The following is a 23,981-nucleotide window of genomic DNA, read 5'->3' as shown; positions in this document are numbered from 1 at the left end:
TTCTGGTGCAAGCAGCCAACCCTGGATTGCTTCCTGCAGTTTCACTCACTCACCTGGCTGGAGAGTGACATCAAGCAGGGCGACCAACACTGGGGCATCTGCCCCAATCCCAACGTGCTCTCCCTAGAGTGACACGCAGTTGATCCCACCAGCCCCGCCCCGCGGGGGCTCTGAGCAAGTCACAGGGTGGAGGACGCTCACTGGGGTTGCACATCTCTCTGCAGAAGGCTCTCCACGCTCCCCGGCCGAGCCGCGCTGCACAAGGAGCCGGAAGGCCGCAGCCCCGTACTCCTTGCCGTGGGCGGCCGAGCCTCGTCACCTGTATTCATCTCACAAAGCCTTAATCAGAGCTTAGGGTTCCTTTACGCCACAATCTTCAAGAGCCTCCTAAGCTTTTCCAAGCGCTATCTAGAGCTGTACCATCCAGTGGGGAGCCACTGGTTGGAGCACTAGGCTTGTGGCGACTGACTTGAGGTGTGCTGTACGCATCACATACACGTCAGATTTATACAACATGGTATGAAAAAAAGGGTGTGAAATAATTCATTATTCATGCTAATTATGAATTAGCATATATAATTCCTTGACCTGATTATATTTTGTACATATTGACTTTAACAAAATATTAAAATTAATTTTGCCTGATTCTTTTTAATTTTTTAAAAGCACGGACTAAAAGAAAATAAAAATAAAATAAATAAAATAAAATAAAATAAAATAAAATAAAATAAAATAAAATAAAATAAAATAAATAAAATAAAATAAAATAAAAATAAAAAATAAAATAAAATAAAAAATAAAATAAAATAAAAAATAGAAAAATAAAATAAAAAATAAAATAATAAAATAAAAAATAGAAAAATAAAATAAAAAATTAAATTAAATTAAATTAAATTAAAAATGAAATAAAATAAAATAAAAATAAAAATAAAATAAAAATTAAAAATAAAAATAAAAATAAAATAAAATAAAATAAAATAAAACATAAAAATAAATTAAAAGAATAAAAGCACGGACTACTAGAAAATTTAAGATATATGGCACACATTTGTGGCACCCATAATATTTTCATTGAAAAGTGCCTGTTTAGAGGTTAAATGAATATATCAATAATACATTGACCTCTTCTCATAAAACTGCATACAGGAACTGTGGTATAAGTTTGAAAGGTCTTTGAAGAGCTAAAGTTGACAGCACTAGGTCAATATACAGCATCTCCTACGGCCACCCAGAGGACAGGCCCTTTTTCACAGCCCACGTACTTTTCCTTCACCGTCAACTCTAACAGACATGGTCACAACAGGTTCCCATCACGTAGGAAGGGAAAGAAGACACAGGAACTAGTCACAGTGAAAAAAGGTATCAGAAAAAAAAGGGGGGGGCCTCCTGGGTGGCCGTACGCACCCTGGGGGGGGGGAGCACTGGCGCCCGAGCATCGCTGGGGACTTGCAAGTCCCTTCGGGTGGCTCAGGGCCCTGGCCTCGTTATAACAGCTTTTTTGGGGAAGATTTTATGTACTTATTTGAGACAATGAGTGAGCAAGCAAGAGAAATAGAGAGAGAGAGGGAGAGAGAGCGAGTGCGCCCACAAGGGGGGGTGCAGAGGGAGACGCAGCCCCCCAGCAGGGACCAGGGCCAGGGTCACGACCTGAGCCGGGCGGGCAGACACTCAAGCAGCAGCCCCAGGGGCCCTCGGCCTCCTTAGCCCAACTGGGTCCAGGCTCCTTCATCGTGCGCAGCCCAGGGGCCCTCGCCAGGGATGCCCCCCCCAGGCCTAGGCCGACCGCACAGTGTCTCCTGCTGCCCTCGCAATTCCCGCAGACTGCCAATGGGGCGGACCCGGGGCCGCAGGTGCCCCCTGTCCCCCCGGGCGGCGCAGCCTGCACCTGCCGACCCCCCGCCTGCTCCCCGGCCGGACCGCGCAGGGCGTCCGTCGCTCGTCAGCCCGGGCAGGGCCACTGCAGACTCGCCTGTCGGCCGCGAAGGTGAAGGCGGGTTCCCTTGAGGGCACTGCCGGAGGCCGGGCCGGGGCTCCCCAAGGGGCCCGAGGCGGCCGGCACCCCGAGAAGCACCCCCCGCAGCCCCGTGTCATTAGCTACCACACGGCACAGGGGCGGACACCCACCCGATGACCTTGGGAGTGACGTGTGTACCCCTTTGAACATGGGAAACACTTACCCCGGCCTCCGGCGGGGGATCCTGGTGTTCAGGCAGGACACTGGTTCGAACCTACAGAGAAAAACCAAACATTTTCTGTGTGATTTCGAAACAGGACGCAGGGCAGCAGCCCCTCCCAGTGCTGGGTGCCACGGTCCGCCGTGGCCATGGCCAGAGCCCGGGGTCACCACGACTGCGGCACCTTGGAGCACCTGCTGCAGCGCCTGGCGCCACCGGTTACACTTGCTCAGCGCCCCGATTCGCCTGCGTAGACACGACTCTGCAGCCTCCCTGGCCCCGCGTCTAACACAGACACAGCCGCGCCGTAGGGAATCCCCTTCACCCTCGCCCTTCGACAGTCCAGGGAGGAGCTGCTTTGGGGAGGGCCCTTCCATGCCCTCCCCGCGAAGAGCCTCCCTCCAAACGGGCAGCGAACCCGCTGTCTTTACAGGCCACCCCTCCCGCTTGAGGGGTCTGGGCCAAACTGTCAGATACCGTGACCGAAATTCATTTGGAAACTAATTCTCAAGTGGGGGGAGAGGGAAAAATAGGGTAAAACAATGAGCCGCCGGGGAAGCTCTTCCTAGGTTTGCAGGTGCTCCCGCAAGCCTCAGCCCCCGAGATGAGCAGCGGATGCACATCTCCGCCGGGCGCTCCCGGGGACCTCGCGGGCCCCGGCTGCTCCTGCCCGCCCGGCCCCGGGCATCAGGTCTAACGTGCAGCCCAGTTGATGCGTCTCCATTTAAGGAAAAAAATGTTTCAAATGAAAAGAAATCACAACGATCTTTCTCACTTAGGAAAGAGCCAGTAGGAGCAAGAAACACATGAAGCCTGAATCCAGTAGATCCTAATTTGCAGTCAGGATTGGGAACGCGGAGCAGCGGACAGGTGAGCTGTTTACCTGGATTGCAGAGGGAAAGCAGGACGGAAGGGGAGACGAGCCCGGACACGACGGATCAGCGTCCTCGGGGTCATTCGGCCCCGGTCCCGACGGAGGAGCAACACGGCCGCTTACGACTGGCACTCTCTGCAGGTGCTTTCAGTCCCCACATGCCCGACCCTACCTGGTCCATCCCCCAGGTGGGGGGACACCTGGAACACTGCTCGGGGTGCCACGAAGGTTGAACCAGTTCCTCCGGGCCGACTACCCTTCCACACGGTGTCCGCCTCCGTGCAGAGCGCTTGGGCGGGGGGAAACTGCATGATGCTCTTCCCTTGTGACTGCGGGGCAGACCCAACACCGTCGCTGGCACAGTCTGTCGGTCCTGACGGCTCAGCACTGTTCACCAGAGCACAGCGTGAATGACGGGGCAGACCCCAACAGAGTGAGCACCACCACGTGCGTGCAGAAGGCGCTCAGCTCAGGATTCACGACAGAGCGCCCACCGGCTCAGGGCCGCGGCGCGTGGCGGCTGCGTGAACGTTCTCGGTCCGGGACGTTCGGGTGTCCCGCTCCGACTCACGAGCTGGAAACCATCAGCTGGCCTGTCCGTATTAGCAGGAGACCAGCGGGCCATACAGCGTGCGCACGTATAGGGTCTCGCCCTCTGTCCCTCACACACGCACCCACCACGGCACACACAGAGACCCTAAACTCTCCGTCTCTGCGTCTCTCTACATATACGGACGCAGACAGTCCTCCCCCTTATCCACAGCTTCACTTTCCACGGGCTCATTATTACCCACAGTCAACCGCCCTTTGAGGAAGCAAAGGATCATCCTCATGATGCACCTTAAAGTCAGAAAGAAGGTCAATGCCGGCGTGACGCTACGTCATGCCCCTCACCGTATCTCAGCACACAGACATCATCATGAGAAGGGTGAGCATAATACAGTAAGATATTTATAGGTAGAGAGAGAGACCACATGCCCATCACTTCCATTGCAGTGCATTGTTATAATTGTTCTATCTTATTATCAGTTATTGTTAAACTCTTAATTTATCAATTAAACTCCAGGATAGGCACGTTTGCATAGGGAAAAACACGGTATACGTAGGATTTGGTATTATCTGTGGCTTCCGGTATCTCCTGGGGGTCTTAGGAGTATCCTCATGAATTAGGGGGGGCTACTGTATGCACATTCACACACGATTCATATAGGGGACATATATAAAGTGTATATATATATATATATGGTGTACACTATATGTATATAGTGCACATATATAAATGCCTAATATATATATATATATACAGTGAATATATTCACACACGTATATATTTGCTTATACATCCTTGTAAGAAAATATCTGACATCCAAATAACATCAGCCAAAGGGAAACACTTGAATTTAGAAAAACAGAGAAAGAAGTCAGACCCTGGTGGAGGTCAACATGTACAGGACTGCATGAGGCGTGTGGCGACATACATATACTTTATATACACACATATCAAAATAACGTAATGATACGACGTTGTGTTGATCCAATGTCGGATATAATATTGAATAAGGTAGTATAATATTCACAATTACCGCAGTGTGGTCGTTAAATTGATATTGGTCTTAGCAGAACATATATTCCTTAGAAATATAAATAAATTGTTACAGAAAAATAAATATTCTTAATCTAAAGTTCTGCACTGTGAAAAAATCAAAATACATCCATGGACTAGTTTGCCATTTCCAATGTGTGTACATGTGTGAAGGAGAGAGAGAGAGAGAGAGAGAGAGAGGAAAAAGAATGAACTTCCCTTTACATAGCAGAAGTATTTTTAAAAATGTGTGTCACATTTTCCCAAATCAGGGCATGTTTAAAACACTAGCAGAGGGACGCCTGGGGGGCTCAGTGGTTGAGCGTCTGTGTTCGGCCTGGGGTGTGACCCTGGGGTCCTGGGATCCAGTCCTGCATCGGGATCCCTGCAGGGAGCCTGCTTCTCCCTCTGCCTGGGTCTCTGCCTCTCTTTCTCTGTCTCATGAATAAATAAATAAAATCCTAAAAAAAAAAAAAAAAAAAAAGACACTAGCAGAGTTCCTGAGTTAGATGAATTGAAAAACAAAACTGTAATAAACCAGTTTTGAATTTTATGAAGTCAGATTTCCATATGAAATATTTGTTTAAAAGAGTTTTACACATAGGCCTGAAACTTTTATATTTAAGGTCAATGGTACGAATGTCACGGTGTATCGGCTCTACACTGATGATGCTTTCTCTTGCATAATATATATCCCTCCTTACAGTGAACACACAGTAGGTGGCGAGTACTGGATTTACCAGAAAATAAGGTCCCATTCCTTCTCTTTGAGACTTCAGAGTCTAGTGGGTGGGACAAATATACGAATAAACTCAGTATGATTTAACACAGGCTTTATGGAAATGTGAGCACTTTTCTACGGGCATTCAGAGTAAGGAGTAACTAATTCAGACTGCGAATGTCAGCAGAGACTTCACAAAGAAATAGTCTGGGTATTGAAGGATGAGTAGGAGTTTTAGGCAAGGGAGATCATGACAAAGCAAACAGGGTGTTGCATAAAAGGCACGTGTCACGAGGTTGTTAAAGGCTATTCGTGTTTGGAAAAGAGTATTTATACCATAACATGAGGGTCATCAGGGGAATGGAAAGAGTTAAATATGTTGGGAAGAGAGTTTGTGGCCATTTGCTGTCCGTCATGTTACAGAACTGGAGCTTTAGGCAATGCATAGGCAACAGGAAGTCAGGAAAGACCCTTGGGTAGAGGAGTGACACTCTCAGAGCCCCCGGCGGCATCCCAGCTCTGCCCTGGGTCACAGTGGAAGAATTATTTAGCTTCTCTATGCCAGTTGCCTTTCGTCTTTATGTTAGTTATCTTTAGCGTACAGTTAATGGTAGACCTCATAGGTCGCTGCAGCACATCTCTCCAGCACTTGGAGCAGTACCTGACACTGAGGGTTACCTCATTAGGACAGACTCTCCCCAGATAACCTCCTTTTCTTAGGAAGGAAGGGGGGAGTGAGAGAAGAGGGAAGAAGAAAGAGAGGAAATGAGGGGGGATGGGAGAAAAAGAAAGGAGAAGAAGAGAAGAGGAAGGAGGGGACAGGAAAAAGAGGAAGATGGAGACAGGGGATAGGGAAAACTGAAGGAATATGTCACTGAAGGAACAACAACAAGAAACAAAAACAAAACCTTGGGCTGATTTAGATGAGGCCTCCCGATGAGGAAGGGATGAAGAGCGGCCGGCACTGCGACACCTGGAACACTCCCGCTCATGGGCATGTCACGCCTCCTGAGATTTACTGGCCTTTCTCTGGAATTCATTTTCCCTTTTTGGGTCTTATTAGCAATCTTCCTCCCTGGTTTTCTTTATCATGCCCCTCCTTGTCCTTCCTGGAACGTGGAATGTCTGTCTGACTACACATTTCAAGTTCTTATAACTTCCTCTTGTCCAGACTTTTAGGATATCAAATAAAGAAAGATCACGTAATAGAAAGGATGATGTAGATTATATATTCCGTCTTGAAAGTTTAAGTTTCTCGTAAAACCAATTCAATCCTTTTTATTTTTCATACGCTCAAACATCGAGATACTACATTTACCTAGAAAAAAGAAAAAAAACCCAAATACCTGGTAACATATAGTGACTTATACTCAATCTTTCATGATATCCCCATAGACTAGTTCGTAAGCTTTAATGGCTCCGAGCAACGGGTGAACGGAGCTCTGCAAGGCTCTCATCCGCGGCCCGACCCCCCTAGAGTAGTCAGCCTTGCTACGGGGGGCACGGGGGGCACAGGGAGCACAGGGGGCACGGGGAGCATGAGGAGCACGGGGAGCACGAGGAGCACGGGGGGCACGGGGGCACGGGGAGCACGAGGAGCACGGGGGCACGGGGGGCACGGGGAGCACGAGGGGCACGGGGGGCATGGGGGGGCACGAGGAGCACAAGGAGCACGGGGGACATGGGGAGCACGAGGAGCATGGGGGGGCACAGGGAGCACGGGGGGCACGGGGAGCACGAGGAGCATGGGGGGCACGGGGAGCACGGGGGGCACGGGGAGCACGAGGAGCATGGGGGGCACGGGGAGCACGGGGGGCACAGGGAGCACGAGGAGCACGGGGGCACGGGGGGCACGAGGAGCACAGGGAGCACGGGGGGCACGGGGGGCACGGGCGCTGCTGCCGGAGAGTAGGGGCGGGGGCCTGCTGTCCTCCTCGTCGGTGAGTGACACTGAGGCAGCAGCGCGGCCTCGCCAGCCATCCCTGAGCATCCAGACCCAGAGAAAGGGAGGCCACGATGCCCCGACCCTACGCGCCAGGGTCCCACGGCCGGGCCTCGTGCGGTGAGACCATCTGCTCACCGCGAGGCGAAGCAGGAGCAGCTCCCGCCCGGAGGAGCTCGGCTGGAGGCAGGGCGGATGGCACAGATCCAGCACAGAGAATCTACTTTGCTCCAAATCCGCCCACACTGCAGATCTCCGGCTTCAGGACCCACCCTCGTTTGAAGGGTGACCTCTTTAGGACAGACTCTCCCCAGATGACCCCCCTTTCTGAGGCGACTGTGCCATGTAACAGGACCCAGTCCCAGGGGTACGGCCCAGGACTCCGCAGAATGTGTGCGACCTGGGGCAGCGGGCCTGGGGCCATGGCAGAAACCTGCCCACCCCGAGGGTCAGTCGTAAACTGCCGCTGCGCTAAAACACTGAAGTTTGGATGTTTACATTTGTTTCGGCAGCCAGTGTAACTTAGACCCTCCTCTTATTTTATTTTTTTTTTAAGGTTTTATTTATTTATCTATGAGAGAGAGAGAAAGAGAGAAAGAGAGGCAGAGACCCAGGCAGAGGGAGAAGCAGGCTCCATGCAGGGAGCCCCATGCGGGACTCGATCCCAGGACCCCGGGGTCACGCCCTGGGCTGAAGGCGGACGCTCAACCACTGAGCCCCCCAGGTGTCCTCCAACATTTATTTTAAATAAAAATTTGGATTCCACTTATGGCTACAAAGAAATAAAGCCAAATAGCTCCTATTAGATCCTAGTTCAGTCTTTCAATGTCAGCTGACTCGCCTTAACTACGGATTATGGTCCAGTGACTCTTATCAACACGGGCAATCTCAGAGATTAAGAAGACGCGGGGTTCCTCGGCCATAGGTAATAATGACAACACGGCGAGGGTCAGAACACAGAATTGGGAAGTATCATCTTCAATCGTCAGAGACTTAGCAGCTGCTCTTAGATATTGATTTTCCAACTCTTTAATTTTTGTTGTGGATAGAAAATAATGATCTATGTACAAACTGAAGGGTTCACACCCTAGAACCCTGGAGATGGAAGGGATCTTAGTGTGAACCTAGAAGAACCACCTCTGTGATGTGAAAAAGTTATAGGAAATATCCCTGAGGGGCGCATCTACATTTTCTCCCTGGACCTGTTCCACCTCCAGCTCACTATCTTACTGATCAGTGTTCGAGAGATAATGTTGCAAATTCACCTGCCCAGAGGCTCCAAACAGGTTAATGAAAGACCTGGGCTGAGCCTGAGACGCCATAGGGAGTGGAGAGGAGTCTGGCAAAAATGGAAATCACGTTCTTATTCTATGAAGAGCAACGATTCCATTATTCCGCTCCAAGTGATAAAAAAAATTCCTGAGGAAAACTCCTTCAATTATCAACAATGATTAAACCTAATTCTTTTGTAGACGGGCGATTATTAGTATCTATTTTTTTGACAGAAAGTAGCCTGGTACAAAAGGTCAAATAGGTCCAGGACTGTTTTTAAGGGGGTGGGGGGAGGGGAAGTACTTTAATCCTAAAGCCAATTGTTCTTAATCTCCACGGCACATGACAATCCCCCGGAATATTTTTTAGTGCCAGTTTCCAGGCCACATTCTAAAATAATTAAATCGGAATCTCTGACGGAAGGGTCTTGGCAGCTGTAATTATGAAGGCTCCCTCTCCACTTAATTCCAATGCACAACATTAAGGGCTACTGCTCTAAGTTAGGGGCTACTGGTCTAGGTTAAGGGCTACTGGTCTAAGTTAGGGGCTACTGGTCTAAGTTAGGGGCTACTGGTCTAAGTTAGGGGCTACTGGTCTAGGTTAAGGGCTACTGGTCTAAGTTAGGGGCTACTGGTCTAGGTTAAGGGCTACTGGTCTAAGTTAGGGGCTACTGGTCTAGGTTAAGGGCTACTGGTCTAAGTTAGGGGCTACTGGTCTAGGTTAAGGGCTACTGGTCTAAGTTAGGGGCTACTGGTCTAGGTTAAGGGCTACTGGTCTAAGTTAGGGGCTACTGGTCTAGGTTAAGGGCTACTGGTCTAAGTTAGGGGCTACTGGTCTAAGTTAGGGGCTACTGGTCTAGGTTAAGGGCTACTGGTCTAAGTTAGGGGCTACTGGTCTAAGTTAGGGGCTACTGGTCTAGGTTAAGGGCTACTGGTCTAAGTTAGGGGCTACTGGTCTAGGTTAAGGGCTACTGGTCTAAGTTAGGGGCTACTGGTCTAGGTTAAGGGCTACTGGTCTAAGTTAGGGGCTACTGGTCTAGGTTAAGGGCTACTGGTCTAGGTTAAGGGCTACTGGTCTAAGTTAGGGGCTACTGGTCTAGGTTAAAGGCTACTGGTCTAGGTTAAGGGCTACTGGTCTAGGTTAAGGGCTACTGGTCTAAGTTAGGGGCTACTGGTCTAGGTTAAGGGCTACTGGTCTAAGTTAGGGGCTACTGGTCTAAGTTAGGGGCTACTGGTCTAGGTTAAGGGCTACTGGTCTAAGTTAGGGGCTACTGGTCTAAGTTAGGGGCTACTGGTCTAGGTTAAGGGCTACTGGTCTAAGTTAGGGGCTACTGGTCTAGGTTAAGGGCTACTGGTCTAAGTTAGGGGCTACTGGTCTAGGTTAAGGGCTACTGGTCTAAGTTAGGGGCTACTGGTCTAGGTTAAGGGCTACTGGTCTAGGTTAAGGGCTACTGGTCTAAGTTAGGGGCTACTGGTCTAGGTTAAAGGCTACTGGTCTAGGTTAAGGGCTACTGGTCTAGGTTAAGGGCTACTGGTCTAAGTTAGGGGCTACTGGTCTAGGTTAAGGGCTACTGGTCTAAGTTAGGGGCTACTGGTCTAGGTTAAGGGCTACTGGTCTAAGTTAGGGGCTACTGGTCTAGGTTAAGGGCTACTGGTCTAGTTTAAGGGCTACTGGGGATCCCTGGGTGGCGCAGCGGTTTGGCGCCTGCCTTTGGCCCAGGGCGCGATCCTGGAGACCCGGGATCGAATCCCACGTCGGGCTCCCGGTGCATGGAGCCTGCTTCTCCCTCTGCCTGTGCCTCTGCCTCTCTCTCTCTCTCTCTCTGTATGACTATCATAAATAAATAATAATAAAAAAAAAAAAAAAAAAAAATATTTAAGGGCTACTGGTCTAAGTTAGGGGCTACTGGTCTAGGTTAAAGGCTACTGGTCTAGGTTAAGGGCTACTGGTCTAGGTTAAGGGCTACTGGTCTAAGTTAGGGGCTACTGGTCTAGGTTAAGGGCTACTGGTCTAAGTTAGGGCTACTGGTCTAAGTTAGGGGCTACTGGTCTAGGTTAAGGGCTACTGGTCTAGGTTAAGGGCTACTGGTCTAAGTTAGGGGCTACTGGTCTAGGTTAAAGGCTACTGGTCTAGGTTAAGGGCTACTGGTCTAGGTTAAGGGCTACTGCTCTAAGTTAGGGGCTACTGGTCTAGGTTAAGGGCTACTGGTCTAAGTTAGGGCTACTGGTCTAGGTTAAAGGCTACTGGTCTAGGTTAAGGGCTACTGGTCTAAGTTAGGGGCTACTGCTCCAAGTTAAGGGCTACTGGTCTAAGTTAGGGGATGTTTTGTGCACGTCAGCGTCCATACCTCACTTCCTACTGGCCTGCGGCTGGTCAGGACGGCCTGAGGACCGCCCCTTACAGACTTGCTATAGAAACGCAGGGTCTCAGGCTCACCTCAAACATACGGAATCGCAGCCTTCGTTTTACTGAAGCTCCCAAGTGATTCACATGCACGTTCACGTCTGAGAAGCTCTGGTCTAGGACAGTGCTCATGAGTGAAACAGGTCAGGGATGAGAATGGCAGACATTCGTTTGCACAAAAACATGCTTGAGATAAGGAACAGGGCTTGTTCTTCCGGTTATGAAGGTATCTGGTATTGTGTTTTTTTTAAATGTCAAGCATCCTTAAAAGCTCCAGATAATGTTTTCTATCAGAGATGCCCTTCTGTTTCTTATGCAGATGGAGAAAGGGTTGCTCTCACCGTCAAGTCAAGGACTGATCTGGGACAGAGCTTGGCTGGAATTGTTGTGAGACTCGGGGTGGTGGGCTGCTGCGTCTCCACTTCTCTCACCCTTTCATCGCCACCCCCACCCCCACCCCGAGTCTCAAAGGTGCGCGTCACAGCCCTAACCACCAGAACCTCAGAACGTGATCGTATCTGCAGATGGGGCGATCAAGCTAAGACGAAGCCATGAGAGTGGGGGCCCTGACGCAACGTGGTTGGGCCTGATAAGGCCACCAAGAGGCAGCAGGGTGTGACCCAAAGGGACCATGCTCAGAGCCTGCAGGAGGGTGGCCGTCTGCAGGGCAAGCAGGGAGGCCTCGGAAGAAGCCAGCCCTGCCAACACCTGGGTCTTCAACTTCTGGATTCCTCTGCCTCAAGAAATACTTCTGCTGTGGAAGCCACGCAGCGTGTGGCAGCTGGCTGGGGCCGCGGTAGCCGGTGAGCAGGGACACCCAGTCTACCCCGCTGCAGACGGGTGGAGCCCACCCCACCGGGGCCTTTGACCCAGGCGTTGCGGTGGCACGTCCCTGGCCCAGCCGACGGCACTCGGGCCCGCGTGGGGTCTCTGCGGGGCTGCTCACTCGGAGCCCCTCGCTGCACCGTCGGGCACATGGCTCTGGGGGCAGCGCCCTGGGACTCGGAGCCCCTTTGCTCCCCAAACCTGTCACTTCAGCCGCGCAGAGACCCCAGGGCATGTGCTGGCCTCTCGGTGCCCCTGCCACGGCGGGCGACGCAGAACCTGCTGAGCTGGTGGCTGGAGGGCCCTAGTCCCCCCGGGGCAGCCCCCGGGCTTCTCTGCCATGTCCCCCTTGTGCAGCCCCCTGACGCCCTGGGAGGCTTCGTGGCTCCCTGGGGGACTCTGGCCACTTCCCAGCCCGCGGCCAAGCACAGAATTCAGGGAGTGTCTTCCGTGGAAAGGCGTTCACGGAGGCTGACAACCGACCGTGGGTCCCTTACTTCCTCCCACGGGAGCACGGGGGGGCGGGGGGCAGCCGTGCGGGGGGCAAGGGGCAGCCGTGAGGGCGAAGGCCTCCATCTGCTTGCTTGTGGGATCCAGGAATCCGCCAATGCCCCAGGAGGAAACCGGGGCTCCTGAGAGCGCTGCGCCAACAGGCTCCCCCTCGTCCACAGTCTGGGTTTACGGGGCGCTTCTGTGCCTGCCTGCTGACCCGGGGCACCTGCGGGAGCAGGCCGGCTGCTGTCTAGGGGGGTCGGGGTGCCCCCCTGCTGACCCGGGGCACCTGCGGGAGCAGGCCGGCTGCTGTCTAGGGGGGTCGGGGTGCCCCCCTGCTGACCCGGGGCACCTGCGGGAGCAGGCCGGCTGCTGTCTAGGGGGGTCGGGGTGCCCCCCTGCTGACCCGGGGCACCTGCGGGAGCAGGCCGGCTGCTGTCTAGGGGGGTCGGGGTGCCCCCCTGCTGACCCGGGGCACCTGCAGGAGCAGGCCGGCTGCTGTCTAGGGGGGTCGGGTGCCTCCCTGCTGACCCGGGGCACCTGCAGGAGCAGGCCGGCTGCTGTCTAGGGGGGTCGGGTGCCCCCCTGCTGACCCGGGGCACCTGCTGGAGCAGGCCGGCTGCTGTCTAGGGGGGTCGGGGTGCCCCCCTGCTGACCCGGGGCATCTGCGGGAGCAGGCCGGCTGCTGTCTAGGGGGGTCAGGGTGCCCCCTGCTGACCCGGGGCACCTGTGGGAGCAGGCCGGCTGCTGTCTAGGAGGTGTTGGGGTGCCCGCCCCCCTGCTGACTTGGGGCACCCGCTGGAGCAGGCAGGCTGGTGGGGAGGGGGATGTGCAGGGTGGTAGGACTTGGGGGGGTGGGAGGAGGAGGACGCGGGGCCCTGGGTGGGGGAGGACTCGGCTCCCACAGCTGCATCTACACACGCTGCAGCGTCCACACAGCCCACACCCGCAGCGGCCCCTCCACCGCCGCCCCCCCACGGCCCGTCCTCTCTGCTCCCCAAGACGCAGCAAGAGCCATGCTGTCGGGTGGAAAAGTGGGAAAGCCATGAGGCCCGAGGCTCTGTGGCGGGGTGCACGGGGAAGCCCGCGACCCCCTGGAGACCTCCTCCCCTGGAACGGGATGGGCTCCGCTCCCCCCCGCCAGGGGACCAGGGCCTGCCAGCCAGGCCTCGGGGGCCTCCGGGCCGCCTATGCCTTATCACCTCTTGCAATCCCCTAATCCTGTATTGTATTATCATTGCTTTGCCCCTTTTACAGGTAAGGACACTCAGTTTCAGAAAACCAGATTCATTTGCTTACGGTCACTTCAACAGCAGCCTGAAGATCAGACTTTATTACGACTATAATTTTTGTCAGATGGGACTTCCAAGGGTTCCGGGGCCCCCAGGCTGCGGCCTCCACGCCCCGACGGCGCCCGTCGCTGTCTTCCCCGGGCTGCCTCGTGCCAGTTCCAAAGGCCAAGACCCTAGCGGCCTCGGGGAAGAGAAACGCAATTCATCACATCACATCACCAGGCTGGGACACAGGCTCGCGACGCCCTAGTGGCCCAGCAGAGCACGGCGGGGGCCACCGCACAAGCCGCCAGGGACGTACCGCGGACGCGGCAGGTGTAGACGCATGTGCCGCTCGCCGAAGTCATTAGTTCCCGTGCTGCAAGCCTAGGTGATCTGCAGGTGGCCCTGAAACAAACTCCTGTGCTCCGCTCGGTATTTCGGGAGGCCACGCACAGCCCCGGTTTCCGTAACCCCCCAGAGGCAATCACCGAGCCCCGGGTAAGGATGGACGGATTTCTGAGCTCAGCCGGAGCGTGTGCACAGCTGAGCACCCACGGGGCAGGCCCAGGCCCAGGGGAAGGGCCCCGAGAGGCCCCGGGAAGCCGGCCCCGTCCCGGGCATCATCCGGGGTGACGTCAGCCCCTCTGCGGCTCCACCACCCTGGCTTCCTCCCCGCTGAATGTCGCCGGAGCTGCCAAGGCCCTGGGACCCGGCGCCGCCGGCCGTGGGAACCACCTGAGGCGGCTTCCGAAATGCTGATGCCAGGGCCCTTTGGCTGACGTGGCTCGGTCACGCAGAACGTTCCGTCACCGCTTTCCTTTTCCATTTAACCCTAAAACAACCCTATGAGGAAACTGAGGCTCACACTTTTGGTAGCCGGGGAAAGAGAATCAAAAGCAGGCCCCACGTCCAGAGCCCAGCGCGGGGCTCGATCGCCCCACCTGAGACGGGAGGCTCAATGTTGGTTGTTTTGTTTTGTTTTGTTTTTGTTTTGTTTTTTTGTCTTTTTGTTTTTTGGGGTTTTTTTGGTTTTTTGTTTTTTTAATGAAACTCCAGTAGCCAACACGGGGTGAGCGCACGATGCGGCGGCAGGGACCACCAGCGGCGCCAACACCCGGCGCTCATCGCGCCAGGCGCCCCCTTACAGCCGTGCCCGTCGGGCCCAACCCTAAGTGCCTGCGCACCCGCAGGAGGGGGGGGCCCGGGCTAGCCCGCACCCCCCGCGGAATTCCACAACCGCGGCCTTCGCCCCGTCTCCCGCGGCCGCAGCTTGGGCGAAACTCACGCCCCGCGTCCCCTACACAAAACACGATGGGAGGCGGAAGGAAAGCTCACCGTCCCCGCCGCGGGGGAACCGGGACGGAGTGGGGGGAGGCCTCCCGAAGGCACACGGCTGCAGAGCGCCCCGAGTCTACCGCACGGAGGTGCCCAGCCCAGCGCCGTGAACTCCGCCGGGGAAGTCGTGACCTGCGTACGGATGCTCCCGTAGGAAGATCGTATTTGACGTTTCCGAAGATGGAGCCACGAGGTCAGGAACACCATCTGGTGAAGCCGAGGGCGCCTTCTGCTCCCGGAAGGCAGGTGCACGCCCGCCGCATCCTGGACACGACAGGAGGAGCCAGGACACAGCGCCCGCCCGCGGGTCAGGTCGCATCCAAACCATCGAGCAGCAGTTCTCCAGTGTGCTGCGACCCGAGGATCTGCAAGGCCTAACCATTCCCATAATAACTCTAAGCTCCCTTTCCCCTTTTCTTCTCTCATCTCACGAGCACGGGCGCCTACGAGAAAGGTGATTCCACGACTAGTAACTGGACGCTGGAGGGATGTGCAAAGTGGAAGAGCCATGCCAGTGCTCAGGATGCTCCCTTAGCTCTCCAGACTGCAGCCACTGCCGGGACACGCGTTATGTACGCGGGTCTGTGGGAGGTTTATTGTTTGCTATTTGCAATACGTTTATAAAGGTCTATAAATTTTATCAATTTTCTTGTTTTTTTAAGATTTATTTATTTATGATAGACACAGAAAGAGAGAGAGAGAGAGAGAGAGAGAGAGAGAGGCAGAGACACAGGCAGGGGGAGAAGCAGGCTCCATGCAGGGAGCCCGACGCGGGACTCGATCCCGGGACCCCAGGGTCACGCCCTGGGCTGAAGGCAGGCGCCAAACCGCCGAGCCACCCAGAGATCCCCTCAATTAATTTTCTAAGTTTTGATTTCTAAAGTGGCAAGAATCCATAGTCCCCTTCGTTAAAGCTGGTCTGTGTTTAGCTGATTTGATGCTTTTATGCGGGTGCAGCCGACACCCAACATTACCCGAGCTTCAGGAGCACGACGTGGGGACTCGACGTCTGTCGTCGGTGACTCACATAAAAGCCCTCTGGGATTCCCAGCATCCAAGAGCACACGCAGGCCTTGAAGCCGAAAGCCTGATAGACCCTGCTACTGATGATCTTCAAAATTTGGGATTCGCCTTTCATGTCTGCAAGGTCAGACTTACTATTTTTAAGCAGGTTTTTTTTTTCCTATTTTCTGCAGTCTCGCTCAGAGATGGATGTGATGGACGTGCCCTAGGGCAGCCTCTGAAGTCACTGCAGTTCCCCGAGCGTGTCTTGCTCTTACCTGCCTCCACACACCTTTGCATACGTTGGTCTTAGGTCATCCTAAAGATTGAGGAATACGGCTGCAAACACAGAGCGGCCACTTGTTGGACGTCTATTCCAGCATCGACAAGAGATAGGAAACCCCAAACCGGATAAAGTAGCAGGTTTGAACGACAGGGACCCAGGGTGATGGAATATGGGATAGCTGGATGGGGACACTTGGCCTACGGGGGTGGGAGCTGGTGACTTTGATCAAAACCCAAATAAAAATTAAAAAAAATAAAAAAAAATAAAGAAGAGCAATCAGCTGAGAGACAGAGAGAGAAAGAGAGAGAGAGAGAGAGAGGAGAAGGGCAGCCCGGGAAAGAAACGGGAGGTAGAGTCAGAGAAAGGCAGGGCTGCAGTTGTAAATCTCCTGAAATCACTAGTTTCTCGCAGGGTTTTGAGCCCCAGGACTCGTGTGATCTTTTTCCTGCTTTGAGAGTATTACGCTGATTCCGTGCAGAGAGCAGACTGCGGGTCCAAATGGAAAGGATGAACAACTAGGAGTCGCTGGCCAAGTAGAGTTTTATTACCACTATTCTACGTTTTCCGGAGTATAGGTCCAGCTGGGTTCGCAGGGTTAGGGGGATAACCACGGGGTAGCCTCAAGCCATTAATTTTGTTCCCAATATTTATAGAAAGCACTTTGGTACCGACAGAGAAAGATGCTGTATAAATCTCCTGGGTATACAGTTACAGTCATCTACGAGGATAACGATGCTCGACTTGTCGTAAGGATATTTGTGGACGAATAGTCATTTAAACAAATTTAGCGCTGAACAATAAATGTTGTGCCAGTTATATCGTATTTACAACATATTGAAGGATAGCACGGCGGCTGAAATACGAGAATATCCAGAAAAGGCCTGGCACTGTAACGCCCGAGGGAACTCAGTTCCCCGAAAAAAAAAATTATGAATAAACTGAAGATAACAGAATTATAATTACTGAAGATGCTTCTATGAATAAGAAGGTTTATGAAAAAAATAAATAAATAAAAATTTTTTAAAAATTAACAAAAAAAAAAAAAAAGAAGAAGGTTTATGGATGGATTCAGCGCTTCCGGCAAGTACTTGTGACGGCGGAAATTGGAAAAGATCGTCCTTGTTGTCTCTTGGCATTTGAGCCGTATCAGCCCGCGGTGATTCAAAGGCCCGGTGGCAAATAATGACGCACGGATGGAAGACGGGAAAAGAGAAGAACAGCACCTTTAATTTTTAAGCAAAACCTTCCTTTTCCAGCACAAAGGACGATTTGGCAGGACTTCTGAAAAGCATCTTTCTAGGTGGATACAGCTGTGCACATCCCTGGGCCTGCCTTGAAATACACATTAGAAATCCAATTCTGGGTTTTTTAAGTTAGTGTGTGGCACGTTGTACAACTGCACTGGAGCCGCAGCGTGTGGGAGCCAGCTTTGCCATTTCCCCCTTTTTTTTTTTTTAAGATTTTACTTATTATTCATGAGAGACACAGAGAGAGAGGCAGAGACCCAGGCAGAGGGAGAAGCAGGCTCCATGCAGGGAGCCCAATGCAGGGTCTCGATCCCGGGACCCTGGGGTCATGACCTGGGCCGAAGGCAGACAGACGCTCACCTGCTGAGCCCCCGGGGCGCCCCAACAGTTAAAAATCCTTAACAACTGGAATACGGTGCATGTTGTGTGCTTAAAGTAAGTTTGTATTTAATGTTCCTGCTGCCCCAGGCCTAACGAGGGGGGCTAAACTGTAACAAAGGGGCTCAAAAAATCTGAGAGGAAGCTACTTAAAACTAAGTGCACGAAGCCAAGTCCATTCCCAGGGACACGAGAAACAAGGGACGCCTGCACAAGCCCTTCTTATCAACCGTCCTATTCACCTCTGGGAGCAGCCCCTCCCGCGGTGTCACCAAGGTGCAGCGGCCGAACCCCCCCACCGACCGGGGTGCGCCCTATTGCACACGGCAGGTGGAACCTTGGGCGAGAAAAGGGTCGGCGGGCAGCCGGATGCCCCGGGCTGGACGGGCCCCTGGCCCTCAGGGTAGAGGTGCCAGCAGCCACTGGGGGGGCGGAGGGGCGGCTGCGACCCCGCACCCCCACGGAGCCAGGCCCTGGCCTAGCCCACCTGAAAGCCACCCACCCGAATCGGTGGCTTCTGCGGGATGAGGTCCCCCGGCCTTGTAGCCCCCAGGGTGCAGGGCGGGGGTCACAGGGGTCACGGGGGCGGGGGAGGGGTCTGCACAGCACGGGTGCCAGGGGTGCAGACTGGGAGCCGGCCCACGGGAGCTCAGGGACCCACCTCTAAAGAAGCAGCGCAAGGCAGCTGCACTCCAACCGGTAACTCGAAGATGAAACCATCTTTAGTCTCGTATCTCAGGGGTAAGACCACGTCCCAGAAAGCAGTGACTTTAATTAATTTTAGACTCGGCAGGACCCACTGCCTGTCTGAGAGCACTATCTGTTCAATCCGACTCTCGGCGGCTGCTGAGAAATTCTTTTAAAATCAATGGAAACTTTGGTCATGGGAAAGCGGCAGAAGCACACGGAGACTCTGGTCTCATGACACGTCCGGGCTCCGGGGTCAGTTCGAAGTGCCCTGGCGGCCAGCACTGGATGCTTCAAAATCTTCTCTATCTTTGGCGTCTTTGATTGTGGGTCTTCACAGGCCACAGGCCACGTTACGCAGCAAAATGCTCAGGAAAGTATGTTCACCCGACGCGCCGCAGAGCGGAAAAAACCTGAGGTTGTCAGCACATCCTCTGGTCCATAAATAGACATTTATTCCCGGGACTTCTAGACTAGAGTCAAGACTCTTAGGGAAATCTTCCATTAAGGAATTTAGAGAATGTGTTCCAACTGAGCAAACTCAAGTTTTTCTGAGGGAATGAACCATGCCAATAATTCTACCCCCTTTTTAAAAAAGCTGATTTAGGGGAAAAAAAAAAAAGCTGATTTTCAGAAGAGCTATCTTGTGTAAGTTTTCATTCCTATATAATAGGATACATAATACAGCAGTCTGGGCTTACGGGACCACATTTCAGGGACCTCAGGCAATTTTATATTTAGAAAAAAGAAATTTATGGGACTATAATGAGACTTTATTCTTGGCTGTTTCCCTTAAAATAAAACATCGGTGGGGTAAACATGGCTCGACGTTTAGCACAGGTGTTGTGATAATAGATTGCTAGCCTTCAAAGACACATCAATATTCATAAAAGAGCAGCGGAACACAAGAGTAATAAGCGCGATTCTTAAATTGAAAAAGAAATAATTCCCGGTGACCTTGAGACGTGACTAGGTAAGCTTATTAAAGAAAGGGGAAAAGAAAAAAACACGTATAGTAAGAAAAAAATAGAAGGGAACAAAGACAGGATCACATTTATCATCATGAAAACCCTTACAGGAGCGTCCTATCATTTATGAGCAAAGAGGGGTCAGGACTAGAAAAGGCACAGAAACCACTTAAATCAACAACAGATTTTTGCAAAATAAAAATTCTACTTTTTTTTCCCCCGCCCGCTTCATGGATGTTACAATCGACAGATAAAAACTACCTATGCTTAAGGTATTCCATGTGATGATCCCATAAATGTAGACGCTATAAAATGATCACCCCAATCAAGTCAATCACCATATCCGGTACGTCGCATTAATCACATTTTTATGTGTTATGAGAGTACTTAAGAGCTCTCTTACTAATTTTCTTTTTTTTTACTGATTTTCTAATTTTCAAGCATATGATAGTATCGTCAATTATAGTCACCGCCCTAGACGTTGGATCCCCAGAACTTCGCCTTAGAATTGGAAGTGGGTTCCCTTTGACCAAAATCTCTTTCAAGGCCTCTTTAGGCCCAAACTCAAAGTTTTATTCTTCCTTTAACAACTTTAAAAATCTCAGACATGTACCCACGATGAAAGCCTGCAAACACGGAGGACGGAAGACCGATACCATCTCAGGTGCCCTTTGATCACCGTAATGGAGAGGGCGCGTGGGCCTGTCCTGCTGGACTTGCGGGCGCCATGATCTACGTCTGCGCTCTTACTCCCGGAGTCAGGGGTCAGACCTGCAGTACTGGAATCACCTGGGAGTTTCCTTGAAATGCAGAGTTTTAGGTCCAGCCCCAGGCTGCTGAATTAGAGCCTGATTTCACAAGCTCCTCAGGGGCCCTAAGTGCCTCAAAGCTTGAGAAACCCTGGAGGGAAGGATGCACTGTCAAATTGGCGGATGGTCGGCTGAATGACCAGATTTTTCCTTTCTAGCCTTTAGTAGTCTTCAAAATCTGCTTTGTAGAAACTGGGGAAACTGGAAAATGACAGCACATTGAGGTAAACGTCTATAAAGATACATTTTAAGACGTTACATCACGACAGGGCTCCCATATGGGAGGACTTGGGACAGAAGCGCCTTATAATCCAGAAGTTAAGGTAACTACATGACCTGGCCATCAGGACAGGACTAGATTTACCTGTTTTTTTGCTTTTTTTTTTTTTTTTTTTTTTTTTTTAATGGTGGTACATGCGGCGTTTAGGCAGTTGGCGGATCGCCTTTGGATGCCGGAACGATGCATTCTTCAGGGAGCAGCCCCTGGAATGCCGGCCTCCTCCAGCCTCCTCCGGCCTCCTCCAGCCTCCCAGAGATAATGTCTGTTACTCAGCAGACTGCCTAATCTGTCTGCGACTTCCTGGGAAAAATGCAGAGAAGAAACATCAAGTCTCTCCAAGGATCCAAGAATTCCCAAAGCAGCTGGCGGAGTTATAAAAAGAACAGCCATTTGACCACTTCCATGGGAGCTTCTTCACTTCTCCCATTTTCTTTATTAATAGTAACCCCGACCAAACCTGTCCACGATGAACCCAAAACCTCCAGCGAATTGGTTCCTAACAACGGCTTGGGGCCAGGATGCTCCTGTCCCCTGGCCTCTGCGCAGCTCTGGCACTCGTCTAGTCGCAGCCACCTCCACCCCGACCTTCCACCCTGCTTCTTCGACCAACATCGTCTTTAGAATTCAGCTCCTCTCCCTCATAACCCCAAGCTTCCTGTCCAACTAAAGGGTGATCTGCTTTCCACCCACCAGAAGCAAAGCGATATTAGTGCAAAGCTGACCTTTCTGTATTTACTCTCTATTCAGATACCTTGTTAGGCTATTTATGTCTAAATGCTCAACAACTAAACGCCACGCGAAATCTTAAACTAGTCCCTTCGGTCATCAGACTGCAGAAATGGAGCATGAAAAAGTGACTTTTACAAAGTTGTTCATCTGTTCTCATCACAAAGAAAGCTGCATGATCACGTATGTGCAGTTTAAATAAATACAAATTAATGCCAATATAACCACCACGAGGGGAAGAAGCCCAACAGCGCCAGCAGCCTCCTTCCTGAGACTTTCTCCCCGTACAATCCCAATCGTTTCCACCAGAGATAACCATTGTCCTTTTGTATGATTTCCTCTCTCTTCCTTAGAGCATGTTATCACCAAAACACACCCCTCAATAAGAGGATGAGGGCTTTCTATTGCCCACCTTTCCACTTCATATAAAATACATAAATACCATATATATTCCTTTGTCTTGCTTTGTTAGCTCAACTTTTTTTTTTTTTTTTTTTTTTGAGGTTTATCCGAGCTGTTGCATACAGCTCAGGTCCATTTCTTTTCATTGCCAGATTGTGATTTATTGTATGGCTATCCCATAATTTATTTATCCCTATTACTCTTGCTGGATATCTAGATTATTTCCACGTATCAGCTGGAATGAACCGTTGCTATGAAATCTTTGCGTGTGTGTTCTGGGGCACGTGCACGAATCGCTTTCCAGGAGAAGAATTATTAAGTCTTTGGAGATCACGTCTTCAACTTGACTAGAATGCTAAATTGTCCTCCAAAACGCTTATATCATTTACCTCCACCATATGGAAATCTTGCTTCTTTATCAACACTGAAAATTATTAGACTTGTTCGATTTCTGCCAACTGCTGATATGTAATTATACCTTACTGTAGGGGATCCCTGGGTGGCTCAGCGGTTTAGCACCTGCCTTTGGCCCAGGGCGCGATCCTGGAGACCCGGGATCGAGTCCCACGTCGGGCTCCTGGCATGGAGCCTGCTTCTCCCTCCTCCTGTGTCTCTGCCTCTCTCTCTCTCCCTCTCTCTGTGTCTATCACAAATAAATCTTTAAATAAAAAAAAAAAAGATTCTATACCTTACTGTGGTTTGAATTAGCATTTCTCTGATAACTAATAAGGCTGATTCCCAAATGTTCATTGGTCACGTCGATGATCTCTTTGGTGGATCATTGATTCAAACCTTCCGCCCTTTTTTTCTATAGATAGTTATTATTTGTCTTATTTATAAGCTCCTTTATATATTTTATATAAAAAATATATATAATATATATATAAAATGGACCTTCATCTTTGTCTGGTTTATGTGTGTCGCAAATGTTGTCTTTTCATGGTGTCTTTTTCACCTGACTCTGTTCATATTCAAAAGCATTAGGACAAAAAAAATAAATAAAAAATAAAATAAAATTTTAAGAAAAGCATTAGGACAAGGTGAGGAAGAAACAGTATGTAATCATGCACCTTTAAAAGAATGCACCCAGTATCATTATCTCTAACTTTGCATTCTAGAAGTCATCTTTCGGCACTTACATGCCTGTTTTCAACTCCAACATCCCTGACTTGCCCATGTATTGCTTTGCAAATGCTTTCAAGACTCTGCTCCCCAGGCGTCTGACACCTCGCCTTCCACAGAATCCTAATGCCTGGATACGGACTTATATCTGACAAATATCCTAATTAAAAAAAAAAAAAAATCCAGTTGGTTAAGTGTCACACAAGAGGCTAACCATCCAATTGTCCCAATAGTTTATAAATAAAGGCAACCTAGAAAGAACAGCGTAGCCTGCACGTAGAGATCTGCTCATTTGCCTTCACATAGGCCCATCGAATGACTGGGTTGCTTTCTCTTTTTCCTGCTTTTCAAACTCAACGAGATAAGGCTCTCAAAGCCTAAATGCCTCATTGGTACTAAACATTTCCTATTAATCTGTTTTGATTATCGCAAGCCATAAAGACACTTGCATTTCAAGGTTCTCATTTCCATGTATTGGAATTTGTGCGAAGGGTACCCAATCCTATTTTGCTGCTCCAGGTCACAAACTCCACCCCTTTGTACCCCGTCTTTGGTCTCTAGGGGCTGAGCTCACTGGAACATATCGCGGGGCTTCCTCGTCCTCCGGCTTTCAGTTGGGGCCTAATGGTGCAACTGGGAGGCCCCAGATGGGAAGGAGGGGTCAGACTACGGATGCCCTGGGCTCCCTTCCTGAGGGGTAGCTTATGGCCAGCCATGCCCCTTGACGAAGCTGGTCTGCACTCAAGTGTTTCCTGGAAGCTGCTCCCCCCTCTCTCCTTCAGACCTGGAGTGGTAATAGCTCTACCACTATTAAACCAGGTTACTGAACTACTCCTTGCGGTTCTACTTTGCAAATAGCCCCTTTGTACACACACCCTCCTGGAGTCAACCTAATTTGCCAGAGCCATCTGTTTCCTATTGGGACTGTGACTGATACAGACTTAATAGCCATGCTTGTGTGCAAAAAAGAGAAGCAGAACAAAGCATTAAGGTAGATTACCGGAAGCGATGCTTTCCGGGACTCCTACATTAGACAGACAGAAGCAGAAGGACCCTTTCCCATGGAGCTTGCAGAATAATCAGGGAACACGGAAACTATGTGGGGTCCTGGGAATATAATAAATGATGGAGGACAAATCACCCTTCCCCTTGGAAGCATGGGCTCCTCTTCCCAGCTCTG

The 23,981-nt window shown here is 51.1% G+C and overlaps 1 protein-coding gene across 5 annotated transcripts in view; it reads right to left on the bottom strand.

Moving 5' to 3' along the window:
• INPP4B (inositol polyphosphate-4-phosphatase type II B) overlaps positions 1 to 23,981 on the bottom strand; it is a 440,596-nt gene that overhangs the window by 245,722 nt on the left and 170,893 nt on the right. For all 5 annotated transcript variants that reach the window (XM_072755181.1, XM_072755185.1, XM_072755179.1 and 2 more), the window contains one exon: positions 2,178 to 2,228. In XM_072755181.1, coding sequence (XP_072611282.1) covers positions 2,178 to 2,228 — 51 coding nt within the window. The remainder of the gene's footprint in view (positions 1 to 2,177; positions 2,229 to 23,981) is intronic.

The sequence above is a fragment of the Vulpes vulpes genome, chromosome 4 (assembly GCF_048418805.1).
Source record: "Vulpes vulpes isolate BD-2025 chromosome 4, VulVul3, whole genome shotgun sequence".
NCBI classification, from domain to species: domain Eukaryota; kingdom Metazoa; phylum Chordata; class Mammalia; order Carnivora; family Canidae; genus Vulpes; species Vulpes vulpes.
Note: the sequence above shows the minus strand (reverse complement) of the source record. Positions and strands in the feature narration are given on the sequence as shown.